Genomic DNA, 20,638 nt, shown 5'->3' with positions numbered 1-20,638 from the left:
CTATACAGGATAATGTTCACAGTTTCTGGGGCCGAGGATATGGACAATCTGTTTTTGGAGTGATGAGTCAACTTACTATGGTAACGAATGCTCATCACTGGGGAGGTGGCTCAGCTGATAACGGGTTTGCTGTGCAAGAATGAGGGCCCTGGGTACCACATAAAGCCAGAGGTAGTGGTACAAACCTCTAACCCATGTGTTAAGATATAGCTGAACACCTGGATTGAAGGGGAGGGGCAGCCAATCACCAAATCAGTGAGCTCCAGGCTCAGCGACAGACCCTGTCTCAAAAAATAAGGTGGAGACCAATTGAGAAAGACACCCAACACTGGCCTCCGGCCACCACATCATGTATACATACATGTTGCATGTACACTTCAACATATGTACTTACACAACACACTCCAAAAAAATCCCTAAGACATAGCAATATTAACTGTTTTTCTTTTATTAGAGATAATTGGTTTATTCTGTTTTTAAAATAAACATATAGAGTCAAGTAAAATGTTTCAGGCTTGGGGAAAGGATGTATGAGGGAGTGTCAAGCTAGAGCTCTTTGCTAGCATGCTTACTGAGAAAATACATGTGAGGAACTCAGAAACATAGTAGCACATAATAAAGAGCATAGTCTCCCCGGCTGCTTTCCTATCTTGTTCCCCAGAAGTCATCAATACCTGCATGATTGTCTTAAGGTTTTACTGCTGTGAACAGACACCACGATCAAGTCTAATCTCACACAGCTCTTGAACTTTAAATGACCTTATGTTATACAGCTTGTGTTATACAGGGTTTTACTACTGTGAACAGATACCATGACCAAGGCAACTCTCATAAGGACAACATTTAATTGGGGCTGGTTTACAGGTTCAGAGGTTCAGTCCATAATCATCAAGGCGGGAGCATGGCAGCATCCAGGCAGGCAGTGTGCAGGAGGAGCTGAGAGTTCTACATCTTCATCTGAGGGCTGCTAGCAGAATAGTGGCTTCCAAGCAGCTACGATAAGGGTGTTATAGCCCACACCCACGGGGACATACCTGCTCTGACAGAGCCACACCTTCTAATAGTGCCACTCCCTAGGCAGGGCATATACAAACCATCAGAGTGATTTTTTTTTAATCCTTTCAGAAAGCTCCCCAAATCCCTATATCCTCCTACCACATTTTTTGTAAATAGTTGGAAATGCAATGCACTCTGCTCTACACTTGCTTTAATCATTTATTTTTCTTGCAGTTATTTATTTATATCTATTTGAGGGTCTCACTCTCTAACCCTAGCTGGCCTGAAACATCTAATCCCCTCCTGCCTTGGGTTCCAAAGTGCTAGGATTACAGGCATGAGACACCATGACTGGCCATTTTAGAGACCGTTTTATAATATTGTGCTGGCAGGTTTTTAATGTCAACTTGACACAGGCTAGAGTCATTTCAGAAGAAGGGACTTTTGAGAAAATACCCCTGACCAAGTTGGCCTGTGGGTATTTTCCTGATCAAGCTTGCTGTGGGTGGGCCCGTCCTACTGACGGCAGTGCCACTGCGGGATGGGCGGTCCTGGACGGTATAAGATTGCTGAGTGAGTGAACCACAGGGAACAAACCCGTAAGCAGTGTCCCTCCATGGCTTCTGCTTCAGTTCTTGCCTCCAGGTTCCTGCCCTCAGTTCCTGCCCTGGCTCCCTTCAGTGAAGGATTCATAACTGTAAACTCTTTCTTGCTCACGTTCAGTCATGGTGTCTTATGACAGCAATAGATAGTCGTGGGAATTCAGTAAGTAAATGGTTCTTTCCTAAAGCTAACTTTAAGAATTTCAGGAAAAGAAAAAAAAAGGTCTGAGTGGAAAAATGAGGGGTGTGTGTGTGTGTGTATGTATGTGTGTGTGTGTTGGGATGGGAGGGGGCATTCACTCAATTCCCGTAACAGCAATCGGCCAACACAGTCTGAAATATCTCCTCCCAGCAGGTCTGGATATCCAGACTTCCAAGTCCTATCAATGCAGGGAGATTGCCTCTGAGTGTGTCATGAGGAGATTGCCTCTGAGTGTGTCACGAGGAGATTGCCTCTGAGTGTGTCGCGAGGAGATTGCCTCTGAGTGTGTCACGAGGAGATTGCCTCTGAGTGTGTCACGAGGAGATTTCCTCTGAGTGTGTCACGAGGAGATTGCCTCTGAGTGTGTCACGAGGAAGTGCTTGGGCTTCTGGTTTTCGGAACTGACCAGATTTAAATTTTACAAACAAAAGTTTTAAATTTTTGCTTGATAGGAAATGCCGAAGTCTTTGGAAGCGCAGAGTGGAAAAGCATCTCACCTCTGCTCCAGTACCTTTGGTGACAGTGACTTCCTTTCTAAGACAGTGCCATCTGTCTCCTTGCCTCCAAATGGAAACATGACTTTGTACATTTGGTAACTTTCTGTTCAAACGCTTATTAGAACTTGCAAGCAAAGATTGTTTGTGTGCCTGATACAGCTGTCTCCTGAGAGGCTCTGCCAGTGCCTGATAAATACACAGGTGAATGCACACACACAGCTATCCAGTGTACTGAGCACAGGGTCCCCAATGAAGGAGCTAGAGAAAGGACCCAAGGAGCTGAAGGGGTTTGCAGCCCCATAGGAGGAACAACAATATGAACCAACTGGTATGCCCAGAGCTCCCAGAGACTAAACCACCAACCAAAGAGTACACATGGAGGGACCCATGGCTCCACCCGCATATGTAGCAGAGGATGGCCTTGTGGGACATCAGTGAGAGGAGAGGCCCTTGGTCTTGTGAAGGGCCCCAGGGAAATGCCAGGACAGGGAAGTGGGAGTGGGTGGGTTAGTGAGCAAGGGGAGGGTGGATGGGAGAGAGGGGTTTTTGGAGGGGAAATAAGGAAAGGGGATACAATTTAAAATGTAAACAAAGAAAGTATCTAATTTTTTAAAAAGTTAAAAAAATAAAAGAAAGAAAAAGAAAAGAAAAAGAAAAAAGATTGTTCCTGTGAGAATATTTCTGAGCCCTACAAGATTTTGCCCAGAAAGGCAGCACAGTGCCATGGTCCAGAGGGTTGGGGACTGGCCCTGCCTCTGTGATGGGCAGCCAGTTATTTACCTCTCCACTCCTCAGAGTACTCACCTACAGAGTGGAGGAATGCTAAGGGCTGTAATTTGATCTTGAATGCCCCCCTACCTATGGCCTAGGTGAGGCCTAGGGAAAAGATGCTAAGTTACTAAGGAGATGCCCTGGAAGCTGGCATGCTGCTCTCTTCCCTTCTCAGCCACTGTGAATTGAGAGGCTTCATCTGTCATACACTCTGTTCACGGCCTTGCTACAGGCCCAGTGCTTGTGCAGGGCTGAGCAACTATAGACTGAAACTAAGAGTCAGACCTTTTCTTCTCTTTAAGTTGATGACCTCGGGGATTTTGTTACAGCAATGGAAACCTGCCAGCGCCCCTCACCTTTGCTGGCTGTCAGGACTACGTGTTGTAAGGGTCAGAAGAGTGCTTGCCTGGCATGACTGATAAATAATGTGTGGCTTTTTTCTCATGTCTCTCCCTCTCAAAGAACTCCCCCACCCCAGAAGAATAAAGAGCAGTTCAGTCTTCGACATCAGGGGTCAGCAAATTACAGCTGGTGGCCAAGTCTGACCAGACATGAGTTTCAGTCAACCCATGAACTCAGAAAGGTGTTTAATGGCTTTTTCTTTTTGTTTGTTTTGTTTTTCAATCTGGTGACAAACTTACCACATGGTCCAGGATGGCCTTGAATGTTTTTGGATGGAGGTGCACGGTTGTATACACACAGGTGCACATGCAAGCCACAGATCAATGTCAAATTTTCCCCTCCATGGTTGCTACAGATCAAGATTCAAGCTTGATCAGCATTTTACAGACTGAGCCCCTTCCTAGCCCCGACTTTGAGCTTCTGATCCTCCGCCTCCACCTTCTCAGTACTGAAATTATAAACTTTTACCACTCTGACCAATTGATGTGGGACATCAGATTTCGTTACGGATGGTTGTGAGCCACCATGTGGTTGCTGGGATTTGAACTCAGGACCTTTGGAAGAGCAGTCGGCGGGCGCTCTTAACCACTGAGCCATCTCTCCAGCCCCCAAGAAGATGTTTTAAGACATGAAAATTCTATGCAATGCAAAGTTTACTTTCCACACCGGCTTTGCCGGAATGCAGCCATATCTGTTTACGTACAGGCTAGATGAAACTCCTTTTGCACTGTCAGCAGCTCAGTATTTACAAAAGATTTAGCATCCGACAACTCAGCAATATTAATTCTGTCCCTTTCCACAATCTTCTGACCCCGGCTGTTATTCCTCTCCGAGGTCACCTCAGCTGGTCTCTGTACCTTTGGGTTACTGGAACCCTACAGGCTGAGCGGAAGAAACGTCCTCCAGAAACCACTGCTGTTTTGTCATCTTCCTGTTCGGTATCACCTCTCATGGACGTGGGTCCTATGTGAAGTGAGCATTTAATGGGATAAAAAGAAAAAAAAGGATGGAAGAAAAGGCAGGGGGGAGACAGTAGAAAGGAAGAAACGGGTTTTCGAGGGTAACTTCTAAGAAAGGTAGTGGTAGCACACTCTGAATTTAGCTATTCTAAGAATGCGTGCTTCCATTCTAGTCATGGTTTTTCACAACCCCACAGTTCGTTTTACTATATATAAAGACGACATAAGGATGTGTATTCATAAATAGATAAAATGAACCGTAGCTTTCCTGAAGTGAGGTTCAATAGCTATCCAAATTTAACACCTTCCCATTTACACTGAGGGTTTGTTCAGTTCTTGTGGAAAAAAACAGTTCTAATTTTAAGTCCCCAACATTATGTGATATCTCTCTCTCTCTCTCTCTCTCTCTCTCTCTCTCTCTCACTCCTCCCCTCTCCTCTGTGTGTGTCTGTCTCTCTGTGTCACTATGTGTGTGTCTGTCTCTCTGTCTTTCTGTCTGTCTGTCTCTCTCCCCTTCCCTGTGTGTGTCTCCGTCTCTATGTGTGTCTCTTTCTGTCTCTCTCTTTCTCCTCTGTGTGTGTCTGTCTCTGTCTCTGTCTCTCTGTCTCTCTGTCTCTGTCTCTCTCTCTCCTCCCCTCTCCTCTGTGTGTGTCTGTCTCTCTGTGTCACTATGTGTGTGTCTGTCTCTCTGTCTTTCTGTCTGTCTGTCTGTCTCCCCTTCCCTGTGTGTCTCCGTCTCTATGTGTGTCTCTTTCTGTCTCTCTCTCTCTTTCTCCTCTGTGTGTATCTGTCTCTCTCTGTCTCTGTCTCTCTGTCTCTCTCTCTCTCTGAGCTAGGGGTCCACTATGTAGCCTAGGTTAGACTCAGACTCTCTGTCTGCCTTACTCAGCTTCCTGCACTCTGGGATTACAAGTGTGTCCCGGCACACCTGACTCCAGTGGCTCCTTTTGCTGTCTGTGGTGTGGGGCTTTATGCAGGCTAGGCAAGTACTCTTCCACTGAGCACCTCCCCAGCCCCGAGAGATTCTTCAGGGGACTGGTTCTAAAGAAAATACATAATGCACAGTCAACGGTGTTATGTTTTGATTCTACCGATAACCTTCCGTGTGTGTCATAATAAAATCTTCCTTCCAGCTAGATGCCATAGCAGCCTACCTCTCCTCCCATAGGTCAACAACAAGGCTTTTCCAGTACACAGGCTAGCCCACCAGCCAATGAAGAAAGACCTGCCCTGAAGTTCTTCCAATTGTCTTGAGACCAAGGAATAGCCTGGTTGGAAGACGTGCTTTATCTTAAACCTTTTTAAAAGGCATTCTCATGTTTATAAGTGCTTTCCTGCATGTGTGTAGTGGTAGAACACTCTAAATTTAGCTATTCTGGGAATGCGTGCTTCCATTCTGGTCATGGCTTTCCATAACAGCACAAGCCTACCTGGTGCTCTTGGCGGCCAGAAGAGGGCGTCTGTGGTCATAATGTTTTTGTAGGATGTGTAAAGTTTACCCTAGGTTGTTCAGATACTGATTTCTCTGCCCTTGGATCTTGTTTCAATCCGGACACAGCATTGTAATGCCTATACCAAGAATCTCCTGTCTCAAGTTTGTGTAAACTGTTCTTATCATTTCTCTGCCTTGTCAATAAATGCAGAAGCAAAGCAATGCCAAGGGTCGTTAAGGTTTGATCTGTTGCTATGTGTTGTGATGCTACATACTGGCCCCCAAGATCTGGTTGCCTCAGGGATGAGGGAATCCTCATCACACCAAGTGATGCTATGTACCTTGCTCCAATGCTCCAAATGTAAAACTATTGGTTGAATATAGCCTACAGAGTATGGCTGGGCAGAAGAGAGGTAGGCAAAGCTTTAGTTCTCAGGAGTTAGGGCTGGGAGAGACCATGAGAGGAGAGAGAAAATGGAGAGAGAGGAAGATGGCATGGGGTGAGGGATCATGAGAACTGCCATGAGGACTGGCCAGTCAGAGTAAGAGTGTCCTAAGTGGAACATGGCAAGTCATATTTTGGGGCTATTGGCAGGGAAGTAGACAAAATAGCATATCTGCCCAGTTCTAGTGCTTTAACTATTTATTGTCAATATAAACATTTTGTGTCTTTTACCTGGGAACCAAATGATTAATGTGGGGATAGACACTCCCGACTGAGATTAAATATTGACAACAGAGTGTGGTGGTGCATGTCTCTAATCCCAGCACTTGGGAGGCAGAGGCAGTTCAATCTCTGTGTTCCAGACCAGCCTTGTCTAGAGTGCGCTCCAGGGTAGCCATGGCTACACAGAGAAACCCTGTCTCAGAAAACAGCAACAACAAAGCAAGCTAGTAAGCAATGTTCCCCCACAGTTCCTGCCTCTGTTCCTGTTTGAGTTCCTGCTCTGACTTCTCTCAATGATCAGTCATTGGTCAGGATGTAAAAAGCCAAATAACCCTTTCTTCCCCCACCCCCCAAGTTGCTTTTTGGCCATGGTGTCTATCAAAACAAAAGAAAGCAAACAAGAACAGAAAAAGAGAGCTTTTTTTTTGTTTGTTTGTTTTGTTTTTTTTCTGAGACAGGGTTTCTCTGTGTAGCCCTGGCTGTCTTGGAACTCACTTTGTAGACCAGGCTGGGCCTCGAACTCAGAAATCTGCTTGCCTCTGCCTCCCAAGTGCTGGGATTAAAGGTGTGTGCCACCACCACCCAGAAGAGAGCTTTAACTCTGCTGAATATAAGTAAGGATTCCCTGACCTCACCGAGAAACTTCAGAGCATAATAGAAGCTCTTTCACTGGTTGAGGTAATAAGGCCATGACCTGAACAAAGTGTTCACCAAGCTGCCCATTGTCAGGATTCTCTTAATGTTGGCCATCTACAGTGATGAGAGGATGAAGTCTGTCCTGATGAGAATGTCAAGGGAGGGCCTGATACAAGATAATTTCTGAAAGAAAAAGAATGATTTCCCAGGCCAAGGGCGATGGCTTCATCATTCAGGACTGGTGAGTTGGCAAAGAGAGAGTGTACACAATTGGGAGGGCATGGTTATCACGTGGTGTAGACCAGGAAGTGGCCAGCAGCCACAGCACAGAGACTGTGCTGGGGGCTGAAGACTGGGCTCAGACAGAGGTCATTCATCACTATGGAGACTGTTTTAGCCCACAAGAAGACATCACTAGGCTATGTGAATGTGAGTGTGGGTTACTGAGGGAGTACATGGGCTCTGAGGTCAGTTCATACTTGGAGTACAGCAGGAGGCAGGTAGACATGGGATATCTCCATGAGATCGGGATGAGCCAGGGGCATGATGCATATCTCAGAAACAAGTGGGAGAGAGACTACAGGAAATGCTATAGTGTGGATATGGCATGTGCCTCCGAAGGGGTCCCGTGACAGAAGCTTGATGTCCAGTGTGGCAATACCGAGGTGATGCAGTAGGCATGGTAGCACCATCCCATACTCCCAGCACTCAGGAGGCTGAGGCAGGAGGATCAGAGGTGGCTTGACTCTTCTACACGTTCACTTCATGAGAATTTCACGCATGAGCACACTGTATTTACCTCATTTTCACCCCTTCCTCCCTCCCTTCAGCATTTTCCCTTGGAGTGAGCATGCATAGGAAACTCTCTCCAAACTGAGCCAGGCCCACCATTCAGGAGGCAGAAGCAGAAGAAACATCCTTAGGTTCAAGAACAACCAGGTTCACACAGAAAGTCTCACACCATCCAGGACTATAGACTGGCATCCTGTGTCAAAAACAGAGCCTGGGGAGGGGGTGCTGGAGAGATGGCTCAGTGGTTAGGAGCACTGACTGCTCTTCCAGAGGTCCTGAGTTCGATTCCCAGCAACCACATGGTGACTCACAACCATCTACAATGTGATCTGATGCCCTCTTCTGGTGTGTCTGAAGACAGCTACAGTAAGAGCTAAGATAAATAAATAAATAAATCTTTCAAATGTTTAAAAACAAAACAAAAACCAAAAACAGAGACTGGGAAGATGGCTCAGTAGGTAAAGGCACTGACCACAAAGTGGACAGCCTGAGTGTACCCACATGGGAGAAGGAAAGACTAACTCCCATAAGCTGTCCTGTGAGCTCCACACTGCAAATGCCCACACATGCTTGCAAATAAATGTAAAATAAATAAATAAATAAAGGCAGGCCTCCCAGAAGTTAGGTCGTTGGCAGTGAGGTAGGTCTTACTAGGCTAGAAGTATCACTCAGAGCTAGGCCCCAGCTCTGTAAGAAAGAAAAGAAGAAAGCTGGCCAGCTCGTGTTTAGATGGACATGGAGGCACATACTTGCAATCTCAGCACTCAGGAGGCAAAGAGAAAAAAATGAAAGGGAAAATTGATTATGATAAAGAGTGAGCCTGGGGCTGGAGAGATGGCCCAGCAGTTAAGAGCACTAACTGTTCTTCCAGAGGTCCTGAGTTCAATTCCCAGCAACCACATGGTGTCTCACTACCATCTGCAATCAGATCCTATGCCCTCTTCTGGCATGTCTGAAGATAGCAACAGTGCACTCATATCAATAAAATAAATCTTTATAAATAAATAAAGAGCCTAACCATTAAGTCTTTCTGGCACCCTCCCTCTTTTACCACATTCTGATGCATTCCTGTCTTGATGACATCCACCTAACATTATGACCTCACAGAATGAGAAACTGAAAGGATTTCTGATCTTTCAGTCTCCCAAACTGTGTGCTAAATAAATCTTTTGTCATCCCTTACCTTGGGTATCTTATTACAGCAACAGAAAATGATGGCTGTGCCTTCTGGTAACTCACTGACTTTTGAGCAGGAAGTAGCCCTCACACTTGGTAGCGTGAGTGAAGGGGACTCTACTTCCCACTGAACGTGGGGACAGGAAGTACATACTGTGCCTACCTACATACGAGTGGCTGCTGCAGAGATCTGGGCTGCGTCTAACAGGCAGAGTATTGCTCCTGTTTGCCTGGCCTTAACCTTCAACGGGGCTTCTGATCAACAGGGCATTCAAGATCCAGAGAACACAGAAGCAGCGGCCAAGGGCATGACAGAATCACAACCCCCAGAGAAGAACGAGACTGGCAAACATTTGTGGTGCTAAGAAGGGAGCTAGAAAAGCTGTCTGAGGGCTGGCGAGATGGCTCAGCGGTTAAGAGCACTGATTGCTCTTCCAGAGATCCTGAGTTCAAAACCCAGCAACCACATGGTGTTTCACAACCATCTGTAATGAGATCTGATGCCCTCTTCTGGTGTGTCTGAAGACAGCTGCAGTGTACTTACATATAATAAAACTTTTTTAAAAAGGAAAAAAAGGGGCTGGTGAGATGGCTCAGCAGTTAAGAGTACCGACTGCTCTTCCAAAGGTCCTGAGTTCAAATCCCAGCAACCACATGGTGGCTCACAACCATCCGTAACGAAATCTGATGCCCTCTTCTGGGGTGTCTGAAAACAGCTACAGTGTACTTACATATAATAAATAAAATATTTAAAAAATAGAAAAGCTCTCTGAGTCATAGATATGTGCTTGTGCTGTGCTTTAAAATACAAAGGGGTCTAGAAGTCAGGGCAGCAGGATGTCAGGACTGCAGCAGCCCAGGCAAAGACCATACAAGTGGGAACATGGCAGTGATCATAGCGACATTAGGCCAAAGGCAGGGGTGGCAGGGTGTGATGCCAGGTACGTTGACAGTTTGGAGCTTCCTGGGAGTGCGAGCTGCTGTAGAGACCTGAGAACGTCAGGAGGCGTGGGGGGTGGGAGATATTAGTGGTTCCTTCTCTTGCTTTCTCCTATTTCCATTTTGTATTGAGCTATTCAGCTTATAAAGTGAGCCCTGCATTTGTATAATATTCCCTCAGAATAAAGACCACTCACTGTCTGTCTGAGTCACTCTTCCATGGCTGTGAAGAGACACCATGACCAACTTATAGAACAACGCATTTACAAACTTTTTCTTTCTGGCCTCGCTCTGCTCTGGCCCTGCTCGCTCCTTGCCACGCTTTGCTCCGCACCCCCGCCTCACTCAGGCATTTATTGGGGGGCTTGCTTACAAATTCAGAGGGTGAACCCATGACCATTATGATGTAGAGCATCCCAGCAGGCAGGTAACCATGATACTGGAGCAGGAGCTGAGGGCTTCTTTTTTTTTTTTTAAAGATTTATTTATTATTATATATAAGTACACTGTAGTTGTCTTCAGATGCACCAGAAGAAGGCATCAGATCTCATTATGGGTGGTTGTGAGCCACCATGTGGTTGCTGGGATTTGAACTCAGGACCTTTGGAAGAGCAGTAAGTGCTCTTACCCACTGAGCCATCTCACCCCACCCCAGAGGGCTTACTTCTTATCCATAAGTTTGAGGGAGGGGAAGGAGGGATGGGTCTAGCATGGACTTTTGAAACTGCCAAAGCCGCCCTCCAGTGCTACACCTCCTCCAGCAAGGCTACACCTCTTCATTCTTCCCAAATAGTTCCACCAACCAGGGACCAAACATTCACATATATGTGCCTGTGGGGGCTGTGATCATTCAAAACACCCCATTGTCACTCCCAACACATATGAAGTCTCCTTAACCTTATATGTAGTCAAGAGCCCACTTCACCATGGTACCACCATCACAAACAAGATGTTGATCAGAAAGAAAAAAAAAACAAATTTTGAAATGATCCCAGTAGAGATTAACCTTGGAAAGCTGGGAAAAAAAGAAGAAAAAAACAAAACAACAAACCATTGAGATACAGGCAGGAAAAGGGGCTCACTCCCAATCCTTGGATTAGAAGCCAGTCCACAAAGGAGAAAACAGAGTTTGCCATATCGAGGGATATATAAATCATGATAAAATTGCCAGACAAAGCACAGTCTTGTCAGTGCAAACTCCAAAGGACATAAAGACTTGATTTTGAAAGTCATTTCACTAACCAGGCTGGAGAAAAGCTAGCAAAACCTACCATAGCTTGTAAGGTCTTTTTAGGATTTTACCCTGCTTCGTGGTTCACCTGCCTCCTGCTCTGGGTTTACCATGTCCGGCCCATGATTTGGACTGTTCCTGGTCGTTTGGGTTTTTTGTTTGTTTTGTTTTGTAACGTTTATTTGTTTGTTTTGTGTGTGTGTGTGTGTGTGTGTGGTGAGTGTTTTGTCTGCATGTGTATCAGTGCACTATATAGCGAGCTGCCTGGTGCCTGTAGAGGTCAGAAGAGGGCGCTGGATCCCTGGGACTGGATGGTTGTGAACTGCCCTGTGGGTGCTGGGAGCCCAACCTGGGTCCTCTGCAAAAGCAAGTGCACTTTACCACTGAGCCAACTCTGTACCTATCACTTTTAACTGTGGCCAGAGCTTGCAATTCATACCCTTCCTCTTTGCTGTGTTCCCATCTTCCTCCTCCAACCTTTTTAGTTCAAGAACCTTGACTCATATTGGGCGCTGAATTCCCAGGGCAAGCGGGAGTCAGGCACGCGACAGATATACAATATCTGCTTACTGAATAAAATGGAATTGCTAGTTCTAAAAAAAAAAAAAAAAAATGGAGTTATGCGCCCAAACGCATTCCCTTTCTGGGAGAAAAGGATGGACTCACAAGGTTAGAAGCTAATCCCACCCATAATGTACGAACCCTGCCCACTTTCCTCTCCTGAGGCCTGTACTAGACTCTCTAACAGACATTTCTTCTGTTATTCTCACCTCGACCCTCAGAGACCTTACTCTTGTTTATCAGAAGAAGTGAAATAGTTTCTGAAGATTTCAAGAGACTGATTTAGCTTACACTCTCTCTAGCCTTTCCTTCCCAAAGACAAAACTGCTGATCTTGGCGGCCTGCCCCTTCCCCTCATGCCCCGCCCAATCGCACCACCGGAGACAAAACTTTGCAACTTTGCTCTCAGTTTGAGTTCCGTAAAATTGTCACCTCCGCGTAAACCAAAGCGAAACGCAACAGCAGAGTAGGCAGAGCAAATCGGAACACACAAACTGAGCTCACAAGGGCTCCGCCCAGTGCGGCATGCCCCGCCCCGGTGCCCTAGCAACAAATAAACAGTTCGAGGTTCGGCGGGGTTTGTGCACTCGAAAGCGAGCTGTCCGGGTGCCGCCCCGAGTGGAGTGAGCCGAGCCTTGCTTACCAGCATCTGCGCCTCCGCACACCGCGAAGGCGCCCAACTGGAGGTGCGGCCACGGCCGGGGCAGGCGGCAGAACGCCGGTGAGAGCGCTCGCGGAGGCTAGGGAAGCGCCAGGATCTGGGCGGAAGACTGCGACGCCGGGGTGGGGGAGTAGAGGTGGGGGGTATGGGGAAGAAATGTGGGGCCTGAATTTCGAGACTGGGGACTGGTGTCACAGTCACCTCAGCTGAGAAAGAAATGACCATGGAAATACCCATCTTAAAGTGGGAGGTTCGCAAGCGCTCGCCTTAACCCCAGTAAGCATTTGAGACCTAGGCCTTTTGTCGTCCCCACCGGTACAGTTCAACCCAGCGTGTCGTAGGAGGGCGCACTCTGAGACAGACTTAGGATGGATTTAAGATGACCTGCATCTGATGGACAGCAGCGGCAGATTCAGGCTGTGCCCTTTCTGTGAAACTGGTGTTAGTCCCTTGGTTCTGTGGGGTAACTTTTTTCACTCCTAGAAGATGCTTTGGCGTTTGGGAAATAGAGGAAGATCAGCAACGAGGTTTGGATTCCCCCAAACTAAGTACACGCCAATAAGGGACTGTCCAGGTTGCCCTGAGTTGTATGGTGGAATTCTTTGCATGTAATAGAGAAAGTAAGGTTGACCCTGGTGGGAGGGAGAGGTGTCCACACTGCATCTAACCACACCCTACCCTAACCCTCCTCCTGCCAGGATCCCTCCTGTTCTTCAGCCTGCATCCTGCGATCGCCATCCTTCCCAGCCTCATTTTTCTTCCTAGAGTGGCTGTGGTTTTGTTGCCGCAGCCCTCAGGGACTCGCTGTTCTCTTCACTGTTGAACTTGATGCTCAGCATGCACTGGGTAAAGGGGCCTCAACTTCTTGCACAATTATGGTATTACCATCTCTGCTTAAGGAAAAGTGTTCCCCGAACTAGGCCGGTGTTGCTCACCTTACACCTGCCCTATCGCGGCTACTGGTCTTTTTATCTCCTAGCATAGAAATACCTCCTGCTCCCTCCTGTCCTGTAAGTACCCACAGCCCTTTGCACCACGCTTGAGGTATCCTGCCTGCCTTGCTTCTCCTTTAGCCTGCAGTTTGGAATGTGTTTAGTAAGCCTGTGGGTCTTAAGTAAAGGTGCCATTTCCTGACTTGTTTCTAGGCTTCTACACTACTGCTCTTCTTTTGCCGGATCCAGGAAAATGAAGAATAACTTACAAAGCCCTCGAAACTAATGGCGTCTTCCTGCTCTTTGTATAAATGTCCAGCTTGTTAGTTTACAGAGGCTGAAGGCCAAAGCTGCTCTTCACTTGCTTTCCAGACTTGATCGCCCCTCCCCCTTTCCATCCCACCCTGCCCTACTCCCCATTTGCTTGTGGACAGCCACTCTGATCTTGGTTGGTCCCTTTATCTTTGTATAGCCTCTCCAACCGCAAAACCTCTGTATTAATTTCTTCTCAGGTGGCTATGACCAAACACCTGAAACAACAGTTCAAGAGAAGGAGGGCTTATTCGGGGTCACACTCAAGTTTTGGTCCCTTGTAGTGAAGAAGGCAGAGCTTAGGGCAGCAGAGAGTCCAACAGGGCAGGTCAGAAAGCAAAGACGGTAGGACCAGGTGAGACCCACCCGTAAAGACCTACTTCTGCTACCTAGCTCTACCCCCCTAAAGTCTCCTCAAGGCCCTCTTGGGAATAAACAATCAACATGTGAACCTGTTCGAGACATTTCATATTTGAACCAACACACCATCTGATTGTAATTCATTATTCATTTAGCAAATGGTTCATCCATTCGGTGTGCCAAATAATGGTTTAGGCTAAGGAATTCAGTGGTAAACTCACAAACAAACCCTCTGGGTTTCTCTCAGTTACTATTAATTATTAATCACTATTAAGTAGTTGGAATGGTTTTAATGAGACTATCCTCCATAGACACAGATATTTGAACCCTTGGTCCCCAGTTGGTGCACTGTTTAGGGAGGTGGTGCAGCTCTGGAGGAAGTCTGTCCCTGATGGGGTGTGGGGAGTGCCCTGAGATCTCCCAGACTCCCCTCCCACTTCACTCTCTGCTTCCTGCCCCGCCTCCTCAGTAGGAAGTCTCCCTCTGTAAGGCAAAAGTAATCTTGCTCCTCCATAAATTGTTTTTGGTCATAGTGTTTTATCACAGCCAAAGAAAAGTAACCAATATAGTAGTTAAAACAAAAAACAACAAACCCTAGGGTGAGGGGCCAGAGAATGATACTTCAAGGCAAAGGCCTTGTGGGTAGTGTCTTAGTCAGGGTTTCTATTCCTGCACAAACATCATGACCAAGAAGCAAGTTGGGGAGGAAAGGGTTTATTCAGCTTACACTTCCATACTGCTGTTCATCACCAAAGGAAGTCAGGACTGAAACTCAAGCAGGTCAGGAAGCAGGAGCTGATGCAGAGGCCATGGAGGGATGTTCTTTACTGGCTTGCTCAGCCTGCTCTCATAGAATCCAAGACTAGCAGCCCAGAGATGGCACCACCCACAAGGAGACTTTTCCCATTTGATCACTAATTGAGAAAATGCCTTACAGCTGGATCTCATGGAGGCATTTCCTCAACTGAAGCTCCTTTCTCTGTGATAACTCCAGCTGTGTTCTCCATTTGCTCGCCGTTACCTGATACACTCGGCCGTCTAACGAGCTCTCAGACTCATGTGTGTTGCGTATCTTGTAGGTTTTGTATATGCCTGATGTCTAACAATGCTGAGAGTCCGTTCGTGTGCTCATTTCCCCTGTCTCCTTTTCAGGAAAGGATTCAGGTGAATAGTTTGCTGGTTGTTATTGGGTGGTTCTCTTAACTGTTGTGTGTCGGGCACTCTCTATCGTTTGCTTTAGAAGTATTTTCTCCCAGTCTCTGGCTTAGCATTCATCTCTTGATACCTATTGGTAAGCAGACATTTTACATTTTGACTGCGAGCTCAGCAACTTGTTCTTCAGGACACATTACATACTTTTCTGCTGCTATGATTGAATACCGTGGCAAACCTTAGAGGAGCAGGGAGTGAACTCAGCCTGGAGTCAGGAAGAAGAGAGCAAGTGGGTCCCTGCTGTAAAACCTCAAAATCTACCACTCTGCCCACCCCACAGATATGCTTGCTCCAGCAAGGCTCCTCCCTACTTCTCACCTACAGGAGGAGGGGTCAGCATCTGTCCCAAACAGCCCCACCAGTGGCTGGGAACCAAGTGTTGAAACACACAGACCTATAGGGGTATTTCATAGTCATGAGCTGTGGTTCTGATATTATACTCAAGAGGAAATGTTTGCCAAACTGAAGGCCATAGGTCTCTAAAGGTTTTGTAATTTGGGGTTTTATACTTAGGCCTATGATCAATTTTTAAGGGTTTTGTTTGTTTGTTTGGTTGGTTGGTGTAGTTCAAATATTAATTGGAATTCCTTGCTTTTGTATTTTGTTAATAGACCGGCATTATTTCAGCACCATATACTGTAGTGGTTCGCAGCCCTAGGAGCACTTTAATACAGTTCCTCGTGTTGTGGTGCCCCCCAACCATAAAATTATTTCCATTGCTACTTCATAACTGTAACTTTGTTGCTGCTATGAATTGTAACATAAATATATCTGTTTTCCAGTGGTCTTAGGAGACCCCAAAGGGGTCACAACCCACAGGTTGTGGGCTGCTGCAGGGAACTGACAATCCTGACTTTGACGTTTTTCCCTGAAAAGCAATTCCCTCGTACGTGTGTGCAGCTACTTTCAGGCTCTCCTTTTTAAAAAATCATTATTTTGGGCTGGCGAGATGGTGCAGCGGTTAAGAGCACCGACTGCTCTTCTGAAGGTCCTGAGTTCAAATCCCAGCAACCACATGGTGGCTCACAACCATCCGTAACGAGATCTGGCGCCCTCTTCTGGAGTGTCTGAAGACAGCTACAGTGTACTTACATATAATAAATAAATAAATAAATAAATCTATCTTTAAAAAATTTATTATTTTATGTAAATGAGGCTCTATCTACATGTACACTTGTATGCCAGAAGAGAGCATTGGATCCCATTACAGGTGGTTGTGAGCTGAACTCAGGGCTTCTGGAAGGGCAGACAGTGCTCTTAGCCGCTAGGCTGTCCCTCCAGCCCGTTTCCGGGCTCTTTATTCTGTTCCATTGATCTGTTTATTCGTCTTGACCCCACTAGCACCTGGTGTGATTTTGTAGCTTTAGAAGAACCTTTGAAGTTAGCTGATGTTAGCCTCCAACTGTGCCCTTTTTCAAAGTCCTTTGCATTTCTAGATGAATTTTGGGAGTGTCTTCAAGAAGATAAGAACTTTGAATAAATTCTTAAAAGCCTTTATCTTATGTCCTTTGCAATTCCATCTGATCTTTGGAATCAGTTTGCCAATTTCTAAGAATTTAGCTGAACATTGTTGGTACACTTTTAATCCCAGAACTCAGGAGGCAGAGGTAGGTGGATCTGTGTAAATTTGAAGCCAGCCTGGTTTATATAGTGAGACAACATCTTTAAAAGAAAAAAGAAAAAAAAAAACTAAAAATGTTTAACTGAGGGCTGGAGAGATGGCTCAGTGGTTAAGAGCACTGACTTGCTCTTCCAGAGGTCCCGAGTTCAATTCCCAACAACCACATGGAGGCTGACAACCATCTGTAATGGGATCTGATGCCCTTTTCTGGTGTGTCTAAAGACAGCTACAGTGTACTCCTATACATAAAAATAAAATAAATATTCCTAAAAGAAATATTAAAGAAAAAGTTAAACTGTTCTCAACCCATTTTAAAGATTTAGCCCCATGTACACACAGCAATCTGTTCCAGTGTTTTCAGGTGAGCCATTGACCACTGACAGTCAAGAAAGTATAAGATTGCTGGACAGTGGTGGTACACGCCTTTGATCCCAGCACTTGGGAGACAGAGGCAGACGGATTTCTGAGTTCAAGGCCAGCCTGGTCTACAGAGTGAGTTCCAGGACAGCCAGGGCTACACAGAGAAACCCTGTCTTGGAAAAAGAAAACAAAACAAAAACAAAAAGAAAGTATAAAATTATGAAAAAGAGAAAACATTCAAAATCTTAAAGAACTTACTCCAAAGTGTGCACCCTGTACCCCGTGGAGAGGTTTTCCCAGCACAAGGCAGTCTTCTGGACTTCATAATATTTTTTTTATTTGTATTCTTTTTTTTTTTTACAAGATTAAGTGTGTGTGTGTGCCCCCACGTGCGTGCGTGCATGCGTGCATATGTTTGCAGATGTACTCAGACTCCAGAAGGCTTGTAAGATCCTTGAAGTTATAAGCAGTTGTGAACTTCAAACCCATGTGGAGGCTGGGAGCTGAACTTGGTCCTCAGGATAAGCAGCATCTGCTCTTAGCCCCTGAGCTGTCTCTCCAGCCCCATCTCCACAGCCCCATCTCTGCAGCCTCCATCTCTTCACAGCCCCATCTTTGAAGCTCCCATCTCCACAGCCCCATCTCTGCAGCCCCATCTCTGCAGCCCCCATCTCTTCACAGCCCCATCTCTGCAGTCCCCACCTCTCCACAGTCCCATCTCTCCACAGCCCCATCTCTACAGCCCCCACTTCTCCACAGCCCCCTCTCTCCACAGCCCCACCACCTGTATTTACTCACTACATTATTTCTCATATTCATCCCTGGATATAGTGTCTAGGAATATACTACATTTCGCCTGAGGGAAAAATATTTTTCTATTCTAGACACATTAACCGTTTTGTTTGTTTAACTTGGGACATTGTGAGTGAAAAGTTAAGAACAAGACGTGTGTTTTCTGTAAATGCTTAGCCTTGGCTGAGCTTTGGTGATGTGCACACTCCCTCTTCCCTAGCTAGAGGAGACAGGGTAGAGATGCTCTCCCATCAATCGTTTTCTGTATGGCGAGGTGGTCTCAGGACCTAGAGGAGTGCAGCTTGGTTGTGCACACTTGTTAAAACAACCACAACTTTGCAACAGTTTATTGCGGAAGCAGGAAAGTCCCCACTCACATTTCCTAGAGGATTCTGACCTCTTCAGCTAGTCACTGAGCCTGCTGGATGTCACTGAGCGCCTAACGAGTGACCTCACCGAGCCCCTGCTAGATTATTTTGCAGATAGGACTGGTGCCTGTCTACTTTGAAGCACAGCTTTGTGATGATGAAGATGATGGCAAGCCTCACTTGCTCTCAGACCCTGAGTCTCCTCTTGCATCTACTTCTACACTTAAATCTTGAAACCGCTTATGTAGAAAGTGCTTGCATAACAAAGGCCAAGATATGCTTTTGTCTCCTGGCTGTATAATTTGTTTGAAATTTAACTTTTAGTATGCAGCCCTCCAGGGAAATAATCAAGAATAATTTGGTAAAATGGATCCCCATAGGCCCACTCCTCCAGTTCAGAAAGCAGCAAAAGCATACGAGCTCTGTGCTTCCGGCTCTTCTGCAGGGTGTGGCAAGGGCAGCCATACAGGGAAGCATGGCTCTAGTCTTTGATTTTTGTCTCTACAGTTTTAGTGTGCATCTCTGAGACATTGCATGCCCAATGCCATGTCTTCTTGCAGCTTATGCAAATCAGAATACAACAAAGTGCCACATAAGAAGGGGCCATAGGTCTCTTTATCAAGGGCTGCTTAACAAGCACTTGTCACAGTCGGTGGCATCTGATGCTTCCTGATCCAGGCAAGCATTTTTTTTAATGATATGTAATCTTTATATGTATTTGTGAGATGTGTGTAGACATCAAAAGGGACTAGCCTCTTCTTTCCTCCAACACTAACCAACTCTGTGTTGGGAACCTTCAGACTCATAGTTATATTGAACATGTAAATGTATTTGTTGGGACAGTTTGTGGTCCCCCCACCCCCACCCCATTAAAGTCACTAAGAAAATGTAGAAAGCTGCTTCCAGCAGGCCTTGATGGTGCATGCCTTTGATCCCAGCACTTGGGAGACAGAGTCAGACAGATCTGTGCAAGTTCGAGGCCAGCCAGCCAGGTCTACATGGTGAGACCCCGTATCATAAATAAATAAATAAAACGAAAGGAAGAAAGAAAGGAAGGGAGAGAGAGAGAGAAGGAAGGAAGGAAGGAAGGAAGGAAGGAAGGAAGGAAAAAGTCACACGAGGTGATGAAAAGTAATCTTCTCCCATGTTTTTGCTTGTCTTTGAAAGCCAGGTAAAGGGAAGAAAGGGAAAGGCCGGCCCAAGACCTCCGGGAAGAAGCAGAAGTTGAAGAAGCCGGAAGTGGACATCATGAGCCCGGCAGCCATGCTGAACCTGTACTACATTGCTCACAATGTTGCCGACTGCCTGTACCTGCGAGGCTTCCCCTGGCCAGGGGCTCCCAAAGGGAAAAGGGGGAAAAAATAAGATTTAGGTGATAGAATTCAAAGCACGCCTTGGTCTCAAAGAACAGAAAGTAGGAGAATGCATTTAGACTCAAGGACTTCGGCCAAACGGGCTCTAAACGACAAGCGGAAACACATAGCCACTGCGATAGCAAACGCCGTTTTTTATTTCCGAAGCTAAGCCAGGCACTAGGTAAGCCACTTTGGTTTTTCAGACGTAATCAGGAAGAGTAGTTCATAAAGGTTGCCCTGGCACTAGCAGTAATTTTTTAAAATATTATAATCATAATTCTAGACTGAATTAAACCTTGTTCTCAGAAGGCAGCTCCAGTTTGTGTGAGTCGTTTTCTTTGGTGAGGGGTCGGCTCAGAAAGGACCAGGCAGAAAGCTCAGGCCTAACTTGGAAACACATTTTCTACTGTGGTTTGGTTTTGGGGTTTTCTTTGTTTTCTTTTTCGATGCTGGGGATGAACCGGGGGCCTCTGTTCAGGAAGAGCCATTAAATGACCCTCCTCCCTTTTTTAACAAAATGGAAAATAAATAACTTGTTTTTTATAATTTTCTGCTTAGCAGTCTTTTTCTAATTCGAATTAACTACACACTCCAGTCGGTGGAGACTAAAATCGTCACGAGCATCATCTTGCCAGGTGTGCAAGCCTGTGGTGAAGAAGAGTTGGGGCCAGGAAAATGGTTCTGGATGTAGTAGTTGCCATGGAAACACAAGTACCTGAGTTTGATCCCCAGCATCCCCGTGGCATCCAGACACTGTGTGTGGTACATGCCTATAATCCTCACTCCGGGAGGCAGAGACCGG

At 46.1% G+C, this 20,638-nt stretch overlaps 1 protein-coding gene across 1 annotated transcript; it reads left to right on the top strand.

Annotated features, from left to right (window-relative positions):
• The first annotated feature begins 9,170 nt into the window (after positions 1-9,170).
• Positions 9,171-20,382, top strand: Smkr1 (small lysine rich protein 1). Its single transcript, XM_021165243.2, has 3 exons — positions 9,171-9,233; positions 12,411-12,584; positions 19,649-20,382. Exons 1-3 carry the CDS (start codon positions 9,171-9,173, stop codon positions 19,844-19,846), a joined length of 435 nt encoding a protein of 144 aa, XP_021020902.1. The 3' UTR covers positions 19,847-20,382.
• The last annotated feature ends 256 nt before the right edge of the window (positions 20,383-20,638 follow it).

The sequence above is a fragment of the Mus caroli genome, unplaced genomic scaffold (assembly GCF_978045245.1).
Source record: "Mus caroli unplaced genomic scaffold, Mus_caroli_1 scaffold_7, whole genome shotgun sequence".
NCBI lineage: Eukaryota > Metazoa > Chordata > Mammalia > Rodentia > Muridae > Mus > Mus caroli.
Note: the sequence above shows the minus strand (reverse complement) of the source record. Positions and strands in the feature narration are given on the sequence as shown.